Below are 25671 nucleotides of genomic sequence, written 5' to 3' on the forward strand. Positions count from 1 at the left end.
TTTTCCTATGCCAAGGACATTACATATATTAATTTATTTATTCTTCACAACTCTTTGAGAAATGTTCTATTATTATCCCCATTTTTACAATGAAGGAGCTGAGGGACAGAGAGGTTAAGTAACTCGTCCAATGACACATAGCTAGTAAGCAGCAAATTGGAATTTGAACTAGGCAGTCTGATTGCTCTTAGGCCCCCATGTTCTAACAAAAAGAACTTTTTGTTCTATCAAGAAGAATTGAGGAACAAAATTATATTCGGAGACTATTTTTGAATACTGCTGAACTCTAGCTCCCTCCCCCACTTCTGGTTGTTTGAAAATCCTCTTCAAATCTAGCAACATGTAGCACCTGCTGAAATGATCATTTTGTCTTTCTCATTATCAGTGTAGTTCCACTTTTCCTGTTATAAAAACAGAAACTGCTCATGATTTTTGTATAATAGAGCATTTATGTTTATTGAGGAATACATTTTATTGCAAGTCATATTACTACAACCTCTAAAAATAGCACCACAGTTTTAAAACTCTCCTTTTTAATGGGTTTATCTGGCTGGAGCCAAAAAAAATAAATAAATAAAACCACACCTCGGTTATGGTGCCTCTCAGACACGTGTTGATCAGATGCCCAGGGACAGAGGAGGACTTGCCAAGTACAGCTTTAAAAAAAATTTTTTTTTTGTTTGGAAATAACTTTAAACTTGCAGAAAAGTTGCAAGAACCAAAGTGTTACAAAGAAAATACATACAGCTTCTAGGCAGATTTGTCTATTAAGGTTTACCCCCCCCATTTGCTTTATCAATTGCTCTCACTAATACATATGCACACACACAAATAAACATACTTTTTTTTCAGTTTTTAAAGTAAATTGCATATATTATGGCCTATTACCCCCAAATTCTTCAGTGTGTGTTTCCCAAGAATAAGGATATTCTCTTGCATAATCCCAGTACACTTCTAACCTAATTTACCATCTATATTTCAATTTTTTTTTTTTTACTGGATTTAGTCATCGCATATTTTGAATGTAATTTAATCTAGAAAATTTCCACAGAGCCTTTCTTTGTCTTCTGTGACAATGACATTTTTGAAGAATTCAGTCAACAGCACCCTCCTCTTTTTTAATAGAACATTCCTCATTTGGAATTTGTCCGATGTCTCCCCGTGATTAGATCCAGATAGGGATTCTGGACTGAAAGACTACGTTAGTGGTGTTCTTTCTCAGGGTATCACATTTGAAAGCACATGTTCTTCCGCCACTCTTTGGCAATGTCAGGGGGGATTACCCAGTCAAGGAGTTGTCCGGTTTTTCCACTGCATAGTTAAACTATTTTTTGCCTCATAACAAATGAGCAGTATGTGAAGAGCTACTTTACGACCAAACTAACATCCTTCTCCTAATCAAAATTTCCCTCTGGATTTAGCATCCACTGGCAATTCTTGCCTGAACCAATATTGACTGTGATAGTTGAAAAATGGTGACTTTCCATTTCTAGCACTCCTTCCACATTTACTGCTCAGCCCATGGCATTCTGCTATAATGAAGACTCTTCTCATCTCCCCATTATCATTATGCATTCGTGGATCCTCATTTTTCCTTCAGTGGCTTATAAGTTATGATTTTTTCTCAATTATTTTATTTTTCAAATTGTCCCAGTTTTGACCAAGGGGGACACCTTCAATCTGGCTCCCGTATTTTGGTGGCATGCCTCTATTGTTTTTCTAAACACTTCCTTACTTTCTGGTATAACAAGGTATTTCAGGCTCATCTTGTGCCTAACCTGACCGCACATTGGAATTAGCTGTTTCTCCAAGGAAGCCTCATTCCTTTTAGGGGGGGAATGACATTGAACATGAAGGTCTGGGCAGTAGGTGGACTCATTCCTACTGAGGTGTCATTGCTTCTAAACTCTTTGGGCAGATAGAGCTGGGAAATGTACGGGTGTATATACACATACATATAAATACATGTATATATACACTCATAAACACATGCAGATACATACACGTACGCACATATATACACACGCCTTAGAAACCACAAACTGACATTGATTCCGGTCCGTTCTCACACGATTCTTTCTTGCCTCCCTCATTCCATACCTGTATATTCTTCTTCCACAGTGAAAATCCTGGTCCCTAACAACATTAGCACGTTTGTCATTTGCTCAATCATACATCTGAAAGAGTTTCTTTATTACCCGGGCACAGTAGCCCCTATTCCTGCCTGTCAAAAATCAACTAGACCCAGTAATTCAGTGCCCAGTTATTTGTCCAAAAGGGAGGAACTCATATGTCCACCAACAACCTTGTACAAGAATGTTTATAGCAGCTTTATTCATCAGAATATGTTTGGCCAAAATGTCTTAGCCAAAAATGTTTGGCCAAAAAGTAGAAACAGCCCAACTGTCTTAGGAGGAGAATGGATAGGCAAACTGGGGTATATTCATGCAGTAGACTACTACTTAGCAATCGAGGAGCAAACCACTGCTGCATGTCACAATATGGATGAATTTCCAAAAACGCTATGCTGAATTTAAAAAGGCAAACAGAAAGAACACATCATGTATGATTCCATTTATATGAAATTCAAGAACTGGCAAAAATAATCTCTAATGGCACACTTGTAGAGATTTTGCAAGAAACAGATGTGTTTCTAATAGACAGGTGTGGCCAAGGAGACAAAATAGAGAAAAGGTTCAGCAAATGACCTCACTTTATTTTCTACCACTTTGGGACTTTGCACACGTTATTCTACATTGTTCTCTCTTTTGCAAAATGGGGATAATAATAGTATTACTTGATAGGGTTGTTGTGTGAAATTATATTAAATATGGCAACATGGCATGTAAATCGTCTGGTAGAGGGTCAATGAGCGTGGCACGCAGCACACATATAATATTTAGTAGCTGTTAGCAGCAGCGTAGGACCTGTGTTCATGCATCGCCCTATACATGTATACCGCTGGTTGCATGGTCCCTCATCACTAACAACACTCAGGAAAGCAATACAGAAATAATCAGGAAGAAACTATCGGGTTTTCCATATTCTTTGACTTACTAAACCCTCTCCTAGAAAAAGTATCCGGCACAATCTGATATATACATGAAGGCAATTTTTGCAAAATAATCTACGATAACTCCAAACTGGATATGACATAAAGATAGAACCATTATATTACAGAATCATAATAAATTATGGCATAGCACCTGTTGAAATGTGGAAGAATCTGTGTTAAAGTCACAAAAAGCAGAATGTAAAACAGTATGAACGCTGCAGTCGCAGATGAATACGGTTTGTTCGCGTGTGCAAAGTGTTGGCTCATACCATGCAGAATGGGAGCAGTTGTCTTCCCCTTTAAGATTTTAAAAAAATTTCCTGGTTGCCTTTTCATTTTAAAAATGTATACTTTTTTGAATTAAAATAACATTTCTTTGCATAAAAACCCACATGTTAAAGAGAATTGTAATGTAAAACCCAAATGATAGAAAACAAATGACTACTTGCTTCTGGTGGAGGTGGGACAGGGCAGGACACTGGGAAGAGGCATGAGCAAACTTTCTGGGATAAAGGAAATGTACCATTATCTTGATCAGGATGTGAGTTATATGGGTGCGTGCATTTGTCACAATGGATTGAACTCTACCCTTGATATCTGTGCATGTCACTGTCCATAAATTACCCGTCAATTTAAAAAAATTGGCTGGGGTAGAAGCTGCCCTTTTAGCTGAAATAGAACTCTGATTTAAAATAGCTCCTTCTTGTAGTTTGTCTCACTTCTGACCCTCCTCCCTACCATGCTGCTACTCGGATCAATACATTTAGTTCCTTTTACTAGCCAGTTACTTGCTTTACTGTCATTTTGATACACATACAAAATACAACATAGGTTAGAATTTCACAGATAACTAAATGACATTATCAACTACTAAGGTCTGGCCGCTATACATACTTTAATATAGTAAGGAAATGCATGCACATTGAAAATGTTGAAACAACAATGAATTTTAGATTAAACCTCAGTTTAGGCCTTTACTTATCTGATCTATTAAGACAAAAGCAAAAACAAACAAATTGCAGAGTAGTGGGGCCTTGCCAATGAAAACCGTTGATTTCCAACATCAAATGATCAAATATCACTTCAGTGAGGAAGAGATTTTCTCAGACCTTCTCATAAATTCTGGTGCAGACCACGCCCTTCATTTTACATTCCTTAAGAAAAGAGAGAGAATCATTGAGTCCCTAAAACTCAAACTAGGGAATAGCAAATTTGCACATAGCAACAGAAAATAAAAACAAGCTCATAAGATTAAACTTAGGAGTAGAACATCAGTGTGTCGGTGTCTGGCAATTCGGAATTATGGCCATTGAAACAGGAGAAACAGTTTTGAAGTCAATCTATGTTACCGTGGAAGAATTTTCTTAAAGTGGCAAGTTTTTATGCATAATTTGCGTGCAGTTAAATCTAAAAATGGATCTCGAAACTATATGCATATTTGCATCATCTGAGGAACATTTGAAAATACTGATGGCTCCTTCTCCCCCAAGAAGTTTGCATTTCATTAATCTGTGTTGGGGGCCCCATGTTGGTATTAACTCCCTGTGTAAATCTGTTTGGTAGCTAGGGATAAGAACCTCTAAACTAAAGGGAAAAAACATTTAAAATTACCTGAATCCATAGTCAATGTATTTATTAGTAAGCACAGAAGCTAAAACTTCAAAAAAATCGTTAGACGTCACCCCACGTAACCCTGATCATCGCTCTTTATCTGCAGACTAAACGGTCTCCTATGAGCTGAGCAGAAATTATTTACATGGCGTAGTCCAAGTTACTTTGGATTCTTGAAAGCAAAACACTTAGATATCTACAAATATTCTATAATTGAGCCGTCCGGCAGGGATTGTTTTGCCTTTAAAACTTAGACTTGCTTTTCTCTCTGTGAGTACAAAGGGGAGATTTATCCATACTTCCTTTGACTTTACTGTTATTTTTAGGTGTTGTTATTTCTTTCTTTTTTTTTAATGTTGTTGTATTATATTATGTTAGTCACCATACAGTACATCCCTGGTTTCTGATGTAAAGTTCGATGATTCATTAGTTGTGTATAACACCCAGTGCACCATGCAATACGTGCCCTCCTTACTACCCATCACCAGCCTGTCCCATTCACCCACCCTCCCTCACCTCTGAAGCCCTCAGTTTGTTTCTCAGAGTCCATAGTCTCTCATGGTTCATTCCCCCTTCTGATTACCCCCCCTTTCTTTATCCCTTTCTTCCCCTATGGAACATCGGTAGGTGTTGTTATTTCTAAAATAACAAATGGGCTTTGTTATTTCTAAGACCTTGGACCTATACTTGAAGTACCGTAGATGAGTCTTCATGGTTGGATTATCATCTAACCATTAGCTCTGACTTTATTCTTAGCCATTCTTATCCATTGGCATTGCAAAGAAAAAAAACTATTTTGAAAATAATATAACTAATTTCTCTATTTAAATACTATTATTTTTGGATTTAGAAGTGAAAATACTCTTACCACTACCATTTTCCCATCCACCAACTTTCTTTTTATTGTCGTCTCTTTGCCATCCCATTTCTGCACTTGATTCAATGAGCCTCTTGACAAGGTTACAATGCTCTGCAAAGACAAGTTCACATAATCAAGTTGCTTGGACTTCAGTTGATTAAAGTAGTATTTCATTTGGTATTGAACTGTTTTCATAATAGATGTCTCATGAAGCATATTCATTTTCTATTTAATTTAATTTAATTTTTATTTAATTTAATTTTTTTTTAAGTAGGCTCCACACCCAACATGGGGCTTGAACTCACAACCCTGAGATCAAGCGAGGTGCCCCCAAGACACATTCATTTTCTTTCTTTTTCTTTTTCTTTTTTTTTTTTTTTAAGATTTTATTTATTTGACAGAGAGAGAGAGAGAGAAAGGGAGAGTGCACAAGCAGGGGGAACAGCAGGCAGAGGGAGAAGCAGGCTCCCCACTGAGCAGGGAGCCCAGTGGATGGGCCAGGACCCTGGGATCATGAACTGAGCCCAAGGCAGATGCTTAACTGATAGAGCCACCCAGGTGCCCCAGTTTTCAATAGAATGGGGTAGTCGACCCTTTTGAACACCAACAGAAATAATCCTCTCAAGCCGGAGAATGAGCCAACTTTGAAGAGGAACATTAAAATTTACCTTTGTTTTCCTGTTGTCAGCTGTGGTTTCTTCAAATTCCTGACCTAACTTAAAGGAGATCTCTGTATTTTTAAACGTACTTTCAGTTCTTATAGTTATAATATCCCCTTTCTTGCTGATGATCACACGGGGCTTGGCCAAATTTCCCAGTTTTCTGGTGGCTAACCCCACACCTGAAAATCAAGATAATGTTAGAATTATGTTGACAAAGAGATGGACCTAGAGAGACTATGCGTGGCCACTTTCTATGCTCAGTTGTGCCTCGGGTGTGGAGACGGCAGATAGTATCACTAACTATTGAGGACCTCCTCCCACGTTTCACCACTTAATGGAAATACATGTCCATCAACTTGAATATTTCAGGTTTTATTATTACAAGAGTAATGTCTGCAGATTTTAAAGATAAACATGTTTAGCCTAAATTGTGCAAGTCATCCCCTTTTACCACATCTAATCCCACAGTCTTTGAAAATCACCAGTGTTCTGTATGCAGAATTCCAGGCACTTTAGTTTTTACATATTAATATTATAGGTATTTTTAAAATGTAACTATGACAGATACACACTGTTCTATGATTTTTTTCTCAGTATTATATTATGGATATAGAAAAGAAGTCTCCCCACATCCTTAATAGAATCTCATTTCTGCAATTTTGTTGTGGCCCCTAAGTTTAACTGGTAGGAAAAATCTATCCGTCTCCTTTCCAGATCTGTACCATTACACGTAATTATAAATAATTTTTAAAAATTTTCTTCATCTGAAAAACAAAACAAAATTAGACTCTCAAGCTTTATTACTATTAGTACTAAGACTATAGAAATACGTGGAGAAGGAGAAATGTCAAATGAGAGAAATAAATGAAGGAAAAACTATTTTCATATAAACTAGTTTCATATAAACATATGAATATATATATATATTATATATAATCTCTGCAGTAGAGTCTGATAATCTACACCATACCAAATTTGCATTCTAAATTTGAAAATGACAGAATTAGGGAGTCCTTCATTGAGGCTCTTGTATTTTGCTTCTTCCTCAGCTGTAAGGTCAAGTCCATAAATCTCACCAACCTCATAGTATGGATCTGTCCCCGTAAGGTCTCATAGTTTTCTAGGCGATGTGATGTTTTGCTCATTTTACCAAAAAATACAACTCTTCTCATAAGCTTTCTGAATGGGTAAGTAAAGATACAGGCCCTTTGTTAAGCATAGCAACCTGGGTCATTGGCATCACTTTCCCTTATATTTATATTCTGGAAATTTCCAAAAATACTTCATACCTGTTGTGCTCATATCATGGAACATTCTCTAGGAACAGTATAAAATAAAGTTGATAAAACTAATGACTGGATTTTTCATTTTCATCCATTGCTCCAACTCCAGGAAAGTCTGATATTAGCCTAACATCAGAAATTAGTATAAACTTCTGGTTTAGCTAACCACCAACATTTTAAATTGAGCTTTTCTATTAACTTTAGTATATTCAGCTCCTTATTTTATGAGCACTTCAGCTGTTATAAGACAAACCTTCAGGAAAGCCAGAGGATGGGTTGACTAAGCCTCTAAGATTTCTTTCCTTTAAAAAAAGCAAAGCCCTGCTGATACGAAACCACCTTTGAAATCAGTGTGAGTTCTACGCAATTAAGCAGCTCTTAGGTTAAAATCTATTAAAATTTCCACAAATGAAGTGCAATAAATTATTGGAATGACACAACAGAAGATTAATTGCGAAAAGGATTGTACTTCAGCCTGTGCAAAATTCCGCAGAGTCCTAGAAAAAAGAGTTAAAAGGAAGTAGGCAGGCAGCTTTCTCAAAAAGGATCTTCTCAGCCAGAGCAACAGGGAACATTTCTTACCCAGAGCTTTCATGTAATCATCGAAGTTCTCACTGGAGACAAGTTTCCAGGTGCCCAAGAATTTGTTGCTCATTGTGATGGATGAGAATTCAACACAATTCTAGATGAGGTTCAGGAGACTCAAATGAGATGCTGAGGCCTCAGAAGATTCTTTTCAAAGATGTCCAAAGCATGTGACTCTCACAGAGACCCAATGGGGAAAAGCAGTGTCAGGACTGGGCAATGAATCATCCCTTAGGACAAAAGAAAGCCCCACATAATGTTTCCTTTAGTCTCCAAAAATTTTTATAAAGATCAATGACAGTACTATTTGAACCTTCAAAACAATTTTTGGTCAATCTTACATTTTTAAGAAGTGCTTAGTCTTTAATGCTTTGGAAAAGACTCCGTGAATTGACTCCTATACCAGACTAAATTATATGAGCATGAATGAGTGTGTGTGTGTGTGTGTGTGTGTGTGTGTGTGTGTGTTTAGGCATCTTGGTCACTCTCAATCCTGAGTCTGCACAATTAAGAATTCTTATTGAAAAGAGAAGAAAGAGAGGAAAATGTCCATGAGTATTGTGATAACCGCCTCAAATATGTTGTGGGAGAGAAATGCAGGGAAGCAGTGTGAGGAAGTATTCATAGGTAAGGGAGGCTTGGCATAGTTCACATATCCCAGGCAGGCAGAGTAGGCAGACAATACGGTCAGTCTATTACAGCAGAGCACAGACATTGTATTCATGGGATGGCTAAGAAGTCGTGCTAAAACACGATCTTTGGCCACAGCAAAGATTTTCATCTAAAGAAAAGCAAACTTAAGTTCAAATTAAGCAGGTTCTTAGTTAATACAACAACCTTGAGTTTAAACCCTTTGAAATAAATCTTTGGTTTTATAAAGAGAAGGATTTTCTATATAAATAATACTAATGTATACTGAGAGCTCCTTACGAGCCAGTCACCAATGCTAAGTGCTTATTATGAATTATTTCATTTAATTCTCTCAACACCTCCAAGAGTTAAGTACTATTATTACATCCATTTTACCAATGAGAAGGTTAGGTAACTTGCTCCCAAAACTTGAATGAGGAGAGGCAAGGTTTGAACCTGGCATTGTTCTCCAGCCCGGACTCGGGCCATTATCTTACACTGCTCCCTTTATATCACATATGCACAGAGGCCTTGGCCAAAGGTCAGATGATACTGACATCATCATGTGACTAAACAGAGATATTCATTTCTACTCCAAAATCAAGAGAGGTGAAATTCAAGAGATAAGGCATCCAAGCTACTATGGTACATCAGAGCCCTAGTCTTTGACCAGGGGGAGCAGATATAAAACCACCTCAAATATAAGTGTTGCTCTTGGGAATACCTTCTTGCCGCCATAACTTTTCCTAGTGGGTTTATGTATTGGCATCAATCCTGACTGTGAGACAACTGATATTACTAGGTTGTAAGTATTTGTACACAGGTTGGCACTCTTCGCGACGATGGGATATTTTCCCATGATCAGATTGCTCATAACAGGTAGAATTGCTGGCCTCCTGGGCTTCAGTTACCAACGTCATAGCTGAGCCATAACGATTTCATTTTTGTTGTTAGGGTCCAAGTTGGGTCAAAATATGGAATCTTGTACCATGAGTCTGAGTCTCACCTTACATTACTCGTGCATGGATAACTCAAAGTAGGAATGAAACAGTGACTGGAAAAATTCCTCAGCTAACCTGCTAACCCAGTCCTAGACCCAAGAGAATATAACTGGAGGAAGGACATTGTACTAGAATAGAAGAAACAGCTATGAAAAAGAAAGGGCTTTTGATTAGAGAATGTGTTATTTTTTTTAAAGATTTTATTTATTTATTTGAGAGAAAGAGAGAGAGAGAAAGTGGGAAGGAGAGAGAGAGAGAATCTGAAGCAAACTCCACGTTGAGTGCAGAGCCCGACCTGGGGCTCAGTCCCACCACTGTGAAGATCATGACTTGAGCCAAAACTGAGTTGGTTGCTTTACTGGCTGAGCCCCTTATATTGTTAGAATGCGTTATTTTCTTATCCAAAATACTTAATAAAAATGAATGATGTTATCACTTGTGTCCTTAAAAAAATTTTTTGTGACCCTGCTTTATTGAGAAGTGTAGCATTCAACATTTAGGTGTTCTGCCTAAATCTGTGAAGGACTCTCAAACCAGCCCACTTGAGCTGAGCCCTTGTGTTCAGAGGGACTGATCTAGGAGAGCTGTATGAATTTTCAGCTGTCCCTGTATTGCACACAGGCACAGCTGTGGAGTTAAAATATAAACATTGACCTATGTATTGGCAGGGCTTATAACTTTGAAGCAATTTTAAACAAAGAAAAGAATTTTCTATTTTAGCTTATCAGCAATGTACCTGACTGCTGGAATGAACCAGCTGTATTCAGACAAAGATAAAATTCTGAGGCTCATGTCAAAGGCACAGATCAAAGCAGTGAGCAAAGATCCAGACTAAACCAGGCTCAAGACATTAAGTCAATCCTAGCTAAGAAAGTCATCAACATCCTAGTGAAAAAGAATGGATAATGAACACCAGAACCATATTATAACTATACACATATATTTAGGCTTGAACTAAATATTTGTAAAATGGGTATACAATAGTCTGTTTACAGTATGGATTCACCTTCCTTGGATTTATTGCCTATGTAATTTCTCATGATAAGAGGAGCTACTTGCATCATACACCGAAAAGAACACCCAGAAGTCCAAACAAAATAAAGATTGCTCTTTATAATATATCATGTAAATATAATTTCCTCATATAATTGTCTTCAAGATGCATCCAGTTATATATCTGGAAAAGTGATAACCAGCCGTCCTGTAGTAAATGAACCAAGAATTCATGATCACGCTCTGGAATGCCAAAGATCTGTCTCCATTCCTCTCATTTAATCGCAAAAATATTGAGAGCCTACTAAGTGCTAGGCACTGTTCAAGGTTAAACATCATTGAACAAAATTCCATGCCCTTTTGGAACTTACTTTCTATATTAAAATTATTATATTTATAAAATAGAAATACTGTGATCATACTTGGCATGAAAATCACACCAAATAATGTGTCACTGTAAATAAAATGGTCATTTAAAAAAATTATTGAATAAACAAACATGGACTTTAGAATTTTCATTTCCTTATGATAGATGAGGAAGTTAACTTTCCAACTATGACATCTTAGAAAAAACGGATGCCTTTTTTTTTTTTTTTTTTTTTTTTAATTCTACAAGGTATCCGAGAGATAAAAAAGCAGGGAAAAATTAAGGGTCTAGGATTTGGGTGAAAAACGCAAGGCCATAAAACAGTCCCAATATTTGGGGCTGCTGCCCCTCTAGGGATTGATGAAATCTGCAAAAGGCAGATGAGAGGCAGAAATCGGAGGAACGTTTATGACCGTGTTACAAGGTTAGGGGAACAATGAGAGAGAGTCCTGGTTAATCATCATGCTTTGGTTTGGGACTTTGAAAGGTTGCAGCATAGGGAAAAAAGTGAATTAAGTAGGCCCGTGCTTATATCAATTCAATTCTTAAAATTAGTTCAGTGTGATCTGGATAGCCAGTGAACTAGCTACCAGTCAGAAATAAACTCTCTCCGAAAGAAGGTAATGTCACCGTAAGTCTAAATTATTTCCACAACTTTTCATGTACATTGTTAATGCAAAATAAAAGATGGGCACCTGAGTGGCTCAGCTGGTTAAGCATCAGACTCTTGGTTTTGGCTCAGGTCATGATCTAGGGGTCCTGGGGGATTGAGCCCCACATGGGGCTCTGTGATCAGCACGAAGTCTGCTGGAGATTATCTCCCTCTCCCTCTCCCTCTGATTCTCCCCCTGTTCAAGCATGCTCTCTCTCTCTAAAATAAATAAATAAAATCTTAGATAAATAAGTAAATAGAGCAAAGAGATAAGAAAATATGCTCAAAAAGCAAAAGAAACAGGAGTCCATAGAACTAGATGATTGACAGAGCAGATATTAATAAAATAAAAACAAGCATGTTATAGAAAATATCATCAAAACCAATAGTTTTTTTTAAAGACTGATAAAATTGAGGGTCACCTGGGTGGCTCAGTCAGTTAAGCACCCAACTGTTGGTTTCAGCTGAGGTCATGATCTCAGGGTCATGAGATCGAGCTCCACATTGGGCTCCATGCTCTGCTGTGCGTCCCCTTGGGATCCTCTCTCTCTCTGTCCCCCAGCCTGCTCGCACGCTTCAACATGCTCTCTCTCCCTCTCTCCCAACAAACACATAAATAAAATCTTCTAAAAAGAAAAAGACTGATAAAATTGGCAAACTTTTAGCAAGATAGACTTAAAAAGAGAGAAGGCAAAGGTTATGGATTGCAGGAATGAGAAAGAATGTATCAGTATATCCTAGTTATTGAAAATTATAGTTATACAACTTAAAGTAATTAAAAAGATTAAGAAAATAATATGAACTACTTCATGCCAATAAATTTTAAGATTTAAAAGCAATTTTATAAATTCCTTAGAAAACACAATTTACCAAAAATAATATAAGAAGTAAAAATGTGAATACTCCCAAATTATTATTGAATCTATAATTAAAATTTGTCTCACAAAGATACTCCAGGCCCATAAGCTTCACCAATGAATTATTACAAGTGTTTACAGAAAAAATAGCACCAATCTTACACAAAATCTTACAGAGTATAAAAAAGAAAATACTAATTTCCAACATGCTTCTATGAGGGTCTTTGCACATGCTCTTCTCCTTTCTTGGAATGTCTAACCATTTCCATATGGTTAATCCTTAAACCTCAGCTCAATCATACTTTCCTACCCTTGGGTTGACATCCTTTAGATTTCAACTCAATCATCTTTCTTAACCTTTCTCTAGTATAACATCATTGAGCAGTTACAGCAATAGCAATTTTTATTAAATTTGGATATCATTTGATTAATATGTATATTGCCCACTGAAGTCTAAATTCCATAGAAGTGGGGACAACATGTGACTTTCCTCGTGTAGTATCCCAAGTCCATAACACCATGCATGGACACAGTCAATAAATATTTGTTGACTGACCGAATGAAGAAAATATAAAGTTTTCTACTTATGGGGGTTATTGTTTGCATTAACTCCTATAATAAGTATTATGAAAGCATCTAAAATTAGTGCTGTGATCAGTAATATTATTCTCCTAAACTTCCTTTCTCTGTTCTCCTTCCCCTGCCTTTTCTTTCTTTCCTTTTTCATGCCCAGTGGAAGCACGGGAAAGGCATTGGCTGGGGGTCATCTCTAAGCGTGAAACTTAATGACAGCACCCATTCCTTCATTTGGTCACTCTTTCAGTCAGTGGTAAAAGCAGGTGATTCTTTCCATGTTCAGGATGACATGAGCATGGTATACCACTAGGGAAGTGCATATGTAAGGTAATTCCAAGATTCATTGTACATATTCTCACCTGCACGCAGGCAGACAATTACTCCACGCAAATTTACTGAACTTAGCTAGCACGGGAGGGAACACGGTGAGTAAAGCAGCAACAGTTCCTGCCCATATGGGCCTTATATTCTAGTTAGGAAGATAGACATTAAGCAAACATTCAGAGACTTATTAGAATATCCAATTGTTATTTTCTTTTTTTTCCCCAATCACTATTCTCTATCATTTGTAGATGGAGGTAGTGAGGATACCATTAAAGAGCCAATGAACCATTCTTTTGTAGAAAGATCCCTTATGGAATTGTTTAGACACCAGATGCTATGAGACTGATGATCTGATTTACCTTCAGAACGCAGCCACTGAGGCATCTGGTGCCCCCCCACCCAGGAAGCTGTTTGACAGAAGGTGACAATGGCACTTCAGGCTGGATATCTTCCTATTACAGCTTTCATGCGTTTTTCTCTATGTTTAAGAATACTGAGATCATAGTTGCTTTCTTAATGCAAATCATGTCTTAGCTACCAGTGGGTATTTGACCTTTTGGTTGCTATGGTGACAGTTGCTGTGACATTTATTCTGCTCAAAGGTGGTTAATAGCTTTTCCTTTGTTGAATGTCAATAAAGAGAGGGAAGTGGGTTTTGATTCCTCCAAACAATGCATTTAGCTTTGTTTTTACTAGACTCGGACAGACATGGTCTCTTTTTCAAAATCTAGTCTAAGATTTCAAATCATTATTCCTAATAGAACACCTGAGAATTAAAGCTCCTCATTCACTGGGGAGGAAATAGAAGACAATTTCTGCATTTCCATTTCTTTTGTTAGTCATTATAGTATATACCAAGCTGGCCACACTTTTTCTCTTCGATTTGCATTTTTTCCCTCTTAGTGAGAAAGTGACATTCGCAGATTTAAAGAGGTTGTACTTTCTAGGCATTAGCATAAGGAGCCATAGGAAATACTTTTTAGGACTCAGCCATCTGCTCCCTTACATCTGATGGGAGAAAGGAATCCCTGAAAAATAATTCACTTGCAAAGCATAGTGAGAAGTGTTCATGGGTCTAGCTTTGTTTCATAAAGAACAAATGTAAACTTACAGAAGTTAAAGTGATTTTCTGATCGTGTGTGACATAGGTAGCCTACTTTTTCCTACTTTATTTCTCGATTATATCTTATGAATGCCTTCAATAACTGAGATGGTATAAAGGCCTTGAGAGAAAACATTATTTACACACATGTGCGTGCACACACACACACACAAACTGTATTTTCTCTAAATGTTCAATTTAGAAATCTTAAGACTTTGGGGTTAGGTTATTTTTTTATATCTCACCCTAATTTTCCATCTACACAACTCTGTGAAGTAGCTGACTCCAATTTGCAAAGGAGAAAACCACAGTGGCTAAGCAGCTCACGCGCGCTCACATAGGCGTCCACGGCAGAAGCAGGACTCAAGTCCTGTTCCGACTGGTTCTCAAACCCCATTCATTCCACTTCACTGCGTGTGCCTCTGGGCTAACAGACAAGACCCATTCTAGCACAGTGTGGTATCTAGATGGTTCCTCCCCAGTCTTATCCCTCTCCAAAAATCACACAGGATCTAGATGGCAAACTTCAAAATGGACAAACTGTATTTTCCCTAAACTTTCAATTTAGAAATCTTAACCTGTAATTTTGGGATTAGGTTATTTCCTGATATTTCATCTTAATTTTCCATCTATTCTTGGTTACTGTCTTTGGAATAGTCAGTAATCTTTTTACGGCCAGTGAAGAAAAGCATGGACTTTTATGTTTATTGCATTTTTGTGCAAAAAGTATGAATATTAAATACACTAAGAATGTTCAAAACAAATCATTTTGTTGATGATTTACTAAATAGTACTGGGTAACAAAAAAAGAAATCTGGTGAATTATTCTTTGGTAGTAGTATCAATCATGATTTTAGTATGATCTTTGGATAATTAATATTCCCACAAACTTCAGTGTGGATTTGAAATATGACTTACTACCAAGTCATTTAGGTTAAAAATATTCAAAAATACAATATATTTTCCTGTGTGGCTTATAAAAACTACTCTCACTTCCTTTATTTCAAACTCCTTTGGAAAGTGAATAATGGCTTTTTATTGCTCAAGTCACTATAATGAAAAGTTCCATTATTTCCAACACAAGTTAACAAATGTGACATGCTATTATTTACTTACAGATAATGATAAATACAGTATAACTTGACACATACGGCGTGTTATCATTTACTTATAGGCAGACAATGACTTTTGAAGGCAAGTCAGATATACCAGGAGACTGATCATGTGAAAGTCCTTAGCAAAGACAAATGATTCTTTTTTTTTATACTTTTTATTTTGTTATATTAGTCACCATACAGTACATCCCCAGTTTTTGATGCAATGTTCCATGATTCATTATTTGCGTATAACACCCAGTGCTCCATGCAATATGTGCCCTCCTTACTATCCATCACCCGCCTATCCCAATCCCCGACCCCCCTCCCCTCTGAAGCCCTCAGTTTGTTTCCGAGAGTCCACAGTCTCTCATGGTTCATTGCCCCTTCTGTTTCTAAGTATAAACTTCAGTGAGTTTTTTTCCTACAGAAATTTTGATATGAGTTGACTGAGAATAAAAGTAAAAGCAATAGGGTTTCAAGATGCCGGGCTACTCATAACATCAAAAGTTGTGAACTCCACGCCTAACATGCTGCTGTGTTCCAGCACCTAAGTTGGCTTTGAACAGTTGTCAGTTGAATGAATGATTTCCTCAGGAGTAGTGTGTTTGATTCAGCCTACTAAAGACTCAACATCAGGCTTTCATTTCATTTAGGCTCTTTGAACCTTGAGATGCGACATAAAGAGAGGTCTTGAAAATTCAGAACTATATTTTTCTTTTCTTAATTATGCCTCTATAAATTCAAAGATTTATTTTTTAAAAGACTTTATTTTTTTATTTGTGAGAGAGAGAGCACGCATGCCGGGGGAAGGGCAGAGTGAGAAGCAGACTTCCCACTGAGTGGGAAGCCGGACATGGGGCTCACTTGGGGCTCTATCCCAGGACCCTGGGATCATGACCTGAGCCAAAGGCAGATGCTTAACCTATGAGCCACCCAGGCATCCTATAAATCCAAAGATTTGAATGAGCAAGTGCCTAGTGCTTTTCAGAGTAATATCTTCTTCCTGATGGCTGCGAGAAACCCTTCAACCCCTGCTCTGAGGGGCATTGCTAAAGTGGCTATCACCTGAATCCACCTGGCAGAGACTGCCTTCTGATTAAAGAACCATTGGCCCATGTTCCTCTTTGTGCAAGGACACCTTGAGGATGGAGAGTCTCTGACTTCTGGAGAGCAAGCATGGTTACATTTTGTATACACTTGGGTCCTTTAGGAAGGACGGGCACAGGGGTGCCTGGGTGGCACAGCGGTTAAGCGTCTGCCTTCGGCTCAGGGCGTGATCCCAGCGTTCTGGGTTCGAGCCCCACATCAGGCTCCTCTGCTATGAGCCTGCTTCTTCCTCTCCCACTCCCCCTGCTTGTGTTCCCTCTCTCGCTGGCTGTCTCTATCTCTGTTAAATAAATAAATAAAATCTTTAAAAAAAAAAAAAAAGGAAGGACGGGCACAAGTCATGTGGGAATGACTGTCACTGCCCACATTCAGCAGCAGTGTGGCTACCACCAAGCCCATCACTTCAGGTGCATGCTTCTCCTTTTAATATGACAATCCTAGTTCCTTTTCTTGGCCTCCTTACTTTCCTTGGTTCAGTTCTTGCCCCAGCCCCACACTCAGTGCTTTTGTATATTACCTTTCAATTTCATAGGTACTAAGGTGGCCATTCCCCCCAGTTGGCCTAGGGCAGTCCCCATTTACACCTGTTGTCCAAATGTAATTACTGGTACAGCCCCTTTCCACTTTTTTTTTTTTTAAGATTTTGTTTATTTATTTGTCAGAGAGAGCACAAACAGGGGGAGTGGCAGGCAGAGGGTGAAGCAGGCTCCCCAATGAGCAAGGAGCTGGATGCAGGACTTGATCCCAGGACCGTGGGATCATTACCTAAGCCGAAAGCAGACGCTTAACTGACTGAGCCACCCAGGCACCCCCTTTCCATTTTAGAAAACAAATTACATGGTCATTCTACTTTAGCACATATTAAACACAACTCTTAGGACTTATTTTTGATCAACTACTATCTATTTTTAAATTTGAGGTACAACATGATATTTACATAATTCTTACTCTTTCCCTATTTCCTCCCTTCGGGTTTTCAGGCTTTACACTTTAATTTTACCTATATTACTCTGTTTTGCTCTAAGCCTGAGAGTACTTCCTAGCAACAGTCCTTAATGAAATTATTAAGGGACTTTGTGTAGCTCTAACAATTATATTCTTACAAGGCGTTTAGAAATTCAAGACTGGCATTTAACATAATGTCATTCTGCAAAGACTAAACTATAAATAGTGGTAACAGATGCCCTAGCCTGATTATTTTAAATGGGCTTATCGATAAGTAAGACAATAATTATTTTAAACGTTTTTCCATAGTAATTCAACCACAGCATATGAGGGTCAGGCTCTATTTTGTGCTCTATCTATCCCAATGACTTTAAGCAGAGCCGCCCTCTGCAGAAATCAAAAGTCAGCAATGTTGGTTTTCAGCATCTGTGCTGCCCAAAGTAGATTCCAGTGATTGTATCTCGGTGTATTATACCCTCTGGGAAGTCACAGGAATTTCCACAGAGCACTCTTTGACAGAATGTCTTAACCTAAATGTACTAGGTCCACTGGAAGGAACTCAAGGACTATGGATGTCAGGGGGACCGAGGCTTCGGGGGACTTTGGTGCTCTTATAATCATACCATAAGCAGTAGCTTCTTACCTCGCCAATTAATCTGCTTGTCCCCAACCCTCACTATCACACAGCTCCAAAACTGCTCTTAATTTTTTCATTTTATTGAGCAAATTTATGTTGAACAATTGTTTAAATCACCGGCCCTGAGGCATATCTTCTTCAAGTCTCAGCTTCCTGTTAGTGAACAAGTTTCCACCAATGTAGACGCTTCCCTCATACCTTTTCATAAACTCGAGTGCTGACAGTTTTATTCATGGCATACTCCTAAAAGCAAAAAGGGACCTATTAGAGTTGGTGGATGACAGTTTAAACTTGCTCTGTCCCTCCTTCCCCAGACTCTCAATTCAAGATGCACAACAACTGGGTAACTTGAAAGGCATGCATCAAATAGGAGTATCTAAAAAATTCAATTTTTTGAAAACTCACCACTACCATTTTTCCATCTACAATTTGTCTTTTGATTGTCGTCTCTTTGCCAAGCCATTTTTGGACGTGAATCATCGCCCCACTGTTTAATGTTATGATGCTCTATGAATGCATAAAGGAATCAGTTAGAAATAGCAATTCACTACACTCTAAGCTACCGAAGACAAGCCATCTACTTTTTCATTTCTATTTTGGTATTCTTTTCCCCCCAAATCCCCCCTCCGTTCTTGTCATCATTTAATATCATCAAACTAGAGAAGTCTCAAGAGATTATTCAATGATGCTCTCCTTCCCCAGACGAACAATACCTAAACTCTTTGTGACTTATTGTTCTCTTCTATATGCTCTTTTATACAGTGACAAAGAGAGATCAGAAAGAAGTGAAAACATGTCAAATTTTTTGGCCCTGTTAACCATCAGAATAATTTGCAAAGAGATTGGCTTTAGAGATGTTCAATAGTAATTAACAAAATAAGCCCAAACTGACTTGGTAATTAATCAAATTGGATATGAATGAACCATGCTCAACCACCTTCTAGGTTTTTTCTGGATTGTGGAACACCAGGAAGTTCTTACCTTTACTTTCCGGTTGTCTGCTGTGGTTTCATCAAATTCTTCCCCCAGTTTGAAGGAGATCTCAGTGTTCTTGAAGGAACTTTCTGTTTTGATGTTCACTTCATCCCCATTGACACTTATGCTGATTCTGGGCTTCGCTAACCCTGCCAGGTTCCTGGCTGCTGTGCTCATCCCTGTAAGGCAATACGGCTTCATAAGACATTGAGGAAGTGCTAACAACCATTTTGGAAAGCAATTTAAGGAGAATATATACTTCATCTATTCAGGTTTTGGGTAATGTGCCATAATTTCTTCAGTGCTCATAGTGATGGGGGTTGAGCCAAACAAGCCCATTCAGAAGGTATATCTAGTAATTACACTTGACATTTCGAAAAACTAAATTCACTTTTTGAGGCTATTGGGCCTCATCTAAAATCTTCCAGACTCGTGCTTCACCTAAAATGTGTATCTATATGGTGCCTTTCAGGGGATCAGAACTCATGCTTTACCTTGTGGGGTGTTACAACAGCAGTGCTGAGGGTGTTATTATCCTCATTTTAGAGATAAGTACACAGTGTCCTAGAGACGTAGAGAGGCTTATTCTAGGTGATGTGTCTGCTAAGTAGCAGAGCTGAGATTCAAACACAGGTTTTCTGATTGTCTAAGAATTTTAGCACACTTAAAAAAAAAAAGCAAAACAAGAAATACAACTTTCAGAGTATCTAAACTACTCTGAATGATTATGACTTATAAAGTCCAAGCTCCAGGGCATCTGGGTGGCTCAGTCGGTTAAGCATCTGACTCCTGATTTCAGCTCAGGTCATGATCTTGGTGTTGTGGGATTGAGCCCCACGTCAGGGTGTCTGCTTGGGATTCTCGCCCTCTCCCTCTGCCCGCCCCCCACCCTGCTTATGATCTCTCTCACATAAATCAATCAATCAATAAATAAATACATTCCTTAAAAAAATAATAAAGTCCAAGCTCCTCTCTTATTTCTCTCTTATTCCTCTATTATTTCAGATTACATTCAGATCTGGCCACGTAAAGAGAAAGTAGGCAAACTAGACAATTTGGCTTAGAGCCCGGTCCTGTTGTTCAGGTTGGGGGTTGTCCATTGTCAAGCTTGATTCCTATAATAGGTAGCCAGAAGAGCTGAGTCCTCTAGTATCAATATCAAACTCGGTTTCACATTTAAATTGTGGAACTGACAAGACACACCTGACCACAGAGAAGCAGTATTAGCTGTGGATCACAGAAGAGAGAAGAGTGGGGTGGTTACAACGCGGGCTTTGTCACCTGTGAGCTCGGGCATATTGTTTCCCTTCTCTAACCTTCAGATTTCTCAGGAGCGGAACATGGGTGACTATAGTACTTGCCTCCTGGGTGTGCTAGGAGATGGAGTGCGAGGACTTCGCATGGCAGTGGCACACAGTAGGTGCTCAGCTGCTACTCTCTGCCTAAGCCCAGCTCCCGGTCAAAACAAGTGCTACTCTTGCCATTAGACCAAAGTTTCTTAGGTGCCCCCAAATTTTAACTCAAAATAGGTGAGTCTATGAATCCATGAACAAACAGGGAAACATGTTGCTTATAGCTCCCTGAGAAAGTTAATACTGAGTACGAAAACGGGACAGATGTTGCAGTATGAACACAGTGACTTATTATGCATTGATCATTTCAGCCAAATTTAAAGAAGAAAATTCTTGGCTTTATATACAGTTTATTATTGCAAGGGAGACTTCTCTGAATTAAATATTAAAAATTACTTAATCAAATATTAAATAATTACCCTTCTTTTAGCATTAGTGAGAATAGTTTAGTTGTTATAGGCCTGAGCCATTATAATTGATGTTTATTCAACTTGAGTATAGAGCTAAAGGTGAATAGGGTTTATACTTCTGAGAAATATCCAATGGTGAGACATTCGATGAGTAAAAATGTTCCATTTCAAAATATTTTAAAAATACCTTCCATACGTATGAAGACTGAATATTAACCAACCAGAAATTTCATTTTTGAAGTCATAACTTAAAGCAAACCTTGAAACAAATTTAGCTGATAAATTTAATTATAGATATTATTACTATCTGTAAATTTGAAGCTAGGTAACGCTATTAGTTGAAATGATGAAGCTGGAGAGAAACTCCACCCAGGGTTTAGGATGAAGAAGTATTTTCAAAAAGGATAAATGGACTTAAATATACAGATAATGACTAGAAGGAAGTCTCTATGATCCTCGTATTCCAAAAAGAGGCCATTATTGCCAGTAAGCAAAAAAATCAAAAGCAGATACATAAAGTTTGTTAATCTTACATGACTATTTCCTAAGATCACAAAAGAGAGAATTGTAGGAAAATTCATTGTAGTATGCAAACCTAACCACATCACAAAACGTGTTGCCAGTTTCCAAATCTCGTAATGGTATTTCTCACCCAGTTGTTTCATGTATTCCTCAAAGTTTTCACTGGAGACCAGCTTCCAGGTTCCCAAGAAGGGCTCAATCATGATGGCAAGCTTGCTGAGTAGAGGCGCTCACAACAAAAAGCCAGAGAAACTTAGGGAATGCAGTGCGACCAGTATCTTAATTTAAAAGGCATCTTCATCATGTGACTTTTCTGAAATGACCAATGGGCAGCAGCAAGACCAAAAATTCCAGGTTCCAGCATGACTCACTTTATTTACCTCCAAATTAAGAAACAGAAAATCAACATGTAAAGTTGAATTTAAGTCAGTGATTATAGCTTCTAGGAAAGAGATTTACACCCCCAAGTCACCTGATAAATATTATTTGTGGAATGGAGACAATTTTCAATACATCAGCCCTTTGAAATTTGAATGCTGAGTCAACTCGGAAAGAATATCCCACAAATGTCCAAGAAACACCTGACTAAGGTCGTTTTCCTACCTGATAATAGAAGCACGTCCTTGCCTGGCCCACCTCAGCTCTTTTTTGTTTGGACACGTCATGGTGCCAGAGTACACTCTTCATTAAAATAATATCCTCCCCTCCCTTCCTTGCAGGGTTGATGAACTGATATTAGTTAATGTAACTGAAATGTCTTGCAGTTGCTTGGAGTGAGGTATAGAGTATTATTAATATTATCATTGTTGTTCATCAGGAGTAATTGCCCACTGGGAAGAAAGGTAACAATTACCATCGAATGGTGTTTTGTGACTTAAGCCCCAAAGAGGAGGTGGAGCTAATGCTTGGAAAATTCATCTTTTAGGCTTACAAGGTAATCTTGATTATTAAGATACTACTTGGAAAAAAAATCAAAGATACAGCTTGGAATTGTGAGGGGAAGTTTTAGAGAGAAAAATGGCATCTTGATATCTGCATTCGAGAAAACAAAGGCAGTAGAATTTAAAATCTTTGTACGATTACTTCTGAAATCATCTTCTGTAACCCACGTAATATGGGCTTTGCAATTTTGCCTTTACTGAAAAGGATTAGATTCAGAGGCTCGAGATTTATATCTCAGCTTTGAATTCCAGTTGTTTTGAAGAAGCCTGGAAAATTAGGCACCAGAAGAAGAATATCCGTACTATATTCTCCCTGTGTCAAGTATTTCTTCAAAGAAATACTTAGTTAAATCATCTGTGGAAAAAACAAATTTTAAAAAAGGTTGATGTTTTGGCACCATAATGTTATAACTTAAACGGGATAAAGAATTTCTTTTGATGACAGCACATAAAGAAGACATTTACAGTGCAGTATCTTTATAGATGTAATAGTTACTAAAATATTTGGAGGGCAAAACGGGAAGCAAAAACCCTAGAATCAGTTTCAGGAAACTGAGACCTCTCCCCAAAATAAGTGCCTTCACAGTTGAAAGTATCCTCAGAAGTGATGTTCAGATAAAGAACAAACTATCAGATCTTGCTTTCCTGGTTCTAGCTGTGTATTTACATTCTCTGCTTGAAAGGTAGCAAGCCACCGTGGCTACGTACGCCTACCAGTGGGCTTAGGTCACGTCGGTGTAATCATCCTCCTTCCAATTTCCCTTCCATTGACTGATTCAGAAATCAACCCTGTCGTCCATTTAGAACTCAGTTGTCCCATGAGACAAAAGGGAATAGTAAAACTTCTGGCCTCCCTGAAATTCCCTTACCACTGAAAGAAAGAGCCAGAGGGATGGTTTCTCTCCTCCTCTGCACATTTTGCTTTTTTGTGTGGTATTTAGGGCTGCTGCATCCACTGTGTTACCAATTCAAAGATGAAGCCAAAACTGAGAATGGCAGAGTGGAAAGTGGGGAGGAACAAAGACCATTTTATTTCTGGAATTTTGAATATATGAATTAATAAATTGCATTATTATTTAAACAACCGTGTGTCTGAGTTGCAGCTTAAGCCTGTGTAATTGATATGCCTTAGTAAGTAGCTTTACCTAAGTCATTAATTCGGACTCTCAAAACAACTAGTTACATGTATCCTATGATGTTGGCCTCATGCACAGCAACTCGCACCTTTCCTGGTCCGACTCAAACATTTCCTTCTCTGTGAAACTAGTTCAGAACTAACTGATCCCTAATATGTAATACAATTAGACTTTAACAGAAGTATATTAGAGAACATATCTCATAGTATTGCAACTAGTTATCTTCCAGCTCTCCCCTGAATTATTTTACAGGTGCATCAAGCGAAGAAAATATTGCTTACCTCCGTATCACTAAGACAGGGCCTGGTTTACTGTAGGTGGTCAATGAATGTTTTATGAATGGATGACAAAAGGAATAAACAGTGTCTGTTTCATTTTAACTGACAGTTGCCCTCATTACTGATCTTAATCTCTCTAACAGTGACCATAGACAAGCTTGTAATACATTGTTCTCTTCCAACCTGCTCATTTGATAGGTCTTTCATTATGGTCATCAGATGGTAGAGGGGTTCTCAGACTCCCTTCGGCTTTGCTCCGTGTCTCATTACTACCATAGCAGTCTCCTCGACCAAGAAAGGGTTCTGCCACTTCTGCTGCTACCACCACTAACCTTTGACTTTTTTTGTTTGATTATAAAAACAAAACGAAACGAAAAAACACCATTCCCTCAAGTTAAAAAATTTTTCAAGTGAGAATGTTAATTGCTAATCCTAGCAAAGGAACTAGAATACAGTAATTTGTTATAGAACCGTCACACATGTTGTTTTCATGATAGTTACAATGCTTATTTCTCCATTATCTCATTTTTATATGTTTCTCCAATATCTCATTTTCTACATTAACTTTTTTCTTGTGATATTTTAGATATTAAGTAGTGTTTAATAAAGTTTAATTGAGATGCCACATTCTCCACTGGTGAGGAGTAGTGGTAAAAATTAAAAATGCACTGGCAGCTAGAGAAGTATTCAGAAGTATGTCTTGTATGTTGCTGTACATTATTTTAGCTGGAGCCACCCTAGATTTATTTTCCAGTTTTTTGTGGTAAAATACGTGTATCATAAAATTATCTGGACCATTTTTCAATGTGCAGTTCCGTGACATTAAATACATTCATATTGTACAACCATCACCACCATCTACTTCCAGAACTCTGTTCCCTTGCAGAGCTGAAACTCTATACGTGCTAAACAATAACCCGATTTTCCCCTTCCCTCAGCCCCTGGCAACCACTATTCTACTTTCGTCTCTATGATTTCAGCTGCTCTAGGTACCTCATATAAGTGGAATCTTACAGTATTTGGTTTTTTGTGACTGGCATATTTCACTCAGCATGAATTCCGTAAGTTTCATCCATGTTGTGCCATGTGTCAGAATTTCCTTCCTTTTTAATACTTAAAAATATTCCGTGGTATGTAAATACCACATCTTGCTTCCTCCTCTGTCCATGGACCTTGAATTGCTTCGACATTTTAGTTATTGTGAGTAACGTTGTTATGAATAAGGGTGCACAAATATCTCTTTGAGACCCTGCTTTCAATTTGGGGGGGTATATACTCAGAAGCAGAATTGCTGGATCACATAATTGCATTTTTAATTCTTTGAGGAACTGCCATACTGTTTTCTATAGCAAGTGTATCATTTTACGTTCTCATGAATGGTGCCCAAGGGTTCCAATTTCTCAGTATTTTCACCAACACGTTGTTTTTTTCTAAGATTTATTTATTTATTTTAGAGAAAGCGAGTGGGGGGAGGAGCAGAGGAAGAGGGAGAGAGAGAATCCCCAAGCAGACTCCCCACTGAGCAAGGAGCTCCACGCAGGCCTCAGTCCCAGGACCCCAAGATCATGACCTGAGCCAAAACCAAGAATTGACTGCCCAACCGACTGAGCCACCCAGGCTTCCCTGGTTTGTTTTTTTTTTTCAGTAGTAACCATCTTAATGGATGTGACATAGTATCTCATTGTGATTTTGATTTGCATAATCACTAATGATT

General features: G+C 38.0%; 2 protein-coding genes across 2 annotated transcripts; both read right to left on the reverse strand.

Moving 5' to 3' along the window:
- Window positions 1-429: 429 nt before the first annotated feature.
- On the reverse strand, window positions 430-8188 carry PMP2 (peripheral myelin protein 2). Its single transcript, XM_026495835.4, has 4 exons — window positions 8053-8188; window positions 6194-6366; window positions 5535-5636; window positions 430-4209 (listed from the first exon to the last, which is right to left on the reverse strand). Exons 1-4 carry the CDS (start codon window positions 8123-8125, stop codon window positions 4159-4161), a joined length of 399 nt encoding a protein of 132 aa, XP_026351620.1. The 5' UTR covers window positions 8126-8188; the 3' UTR covers window positions 430-4158.
- A 10088-nt stretch (window positions 8189-18276) lies between these two features.
- LOC113253006 (fatty acid-binding protein 9) lies at window positions 18277-21843 on the reverse strand. Its single transcript, XM_026495836.3, has 4 exons — window positions 21733-21843; window positions 19325-19497; window positions 18749-18850; window positions 18277-18586 (listed from the first exon to the last, which is right to left on the reverse strand). Exons 1-4 carry the CDS (start codon window positions 21803-21805, stop codon window positions 18536-18538), a joined length of 399 nt encoding a protein of 132 aa, XP_026351621.1. The 5' UTR covers window positions 21806-21843; the 3' UTR covers window positions 18277-18535.
- Between the last annotated feature and the right edge of the window lie 3828 nt (window positions 21844-25671).

The sequence above is a fragment of the Ursus arctos genome, unplaced genomic scaffold (assembly GCF_023065955.2).
Source record: "Ursus arctos isolate Adak ecotype North America unplaced genomic scaffold, UrsArc2.0 scaffold_6, whole genome shotgun sequence".
NCBI lineage: Eukaryota > Metazoa > Chordata > Mammalia > Carnivora > Ursidae > Ursus > Ursus arctos.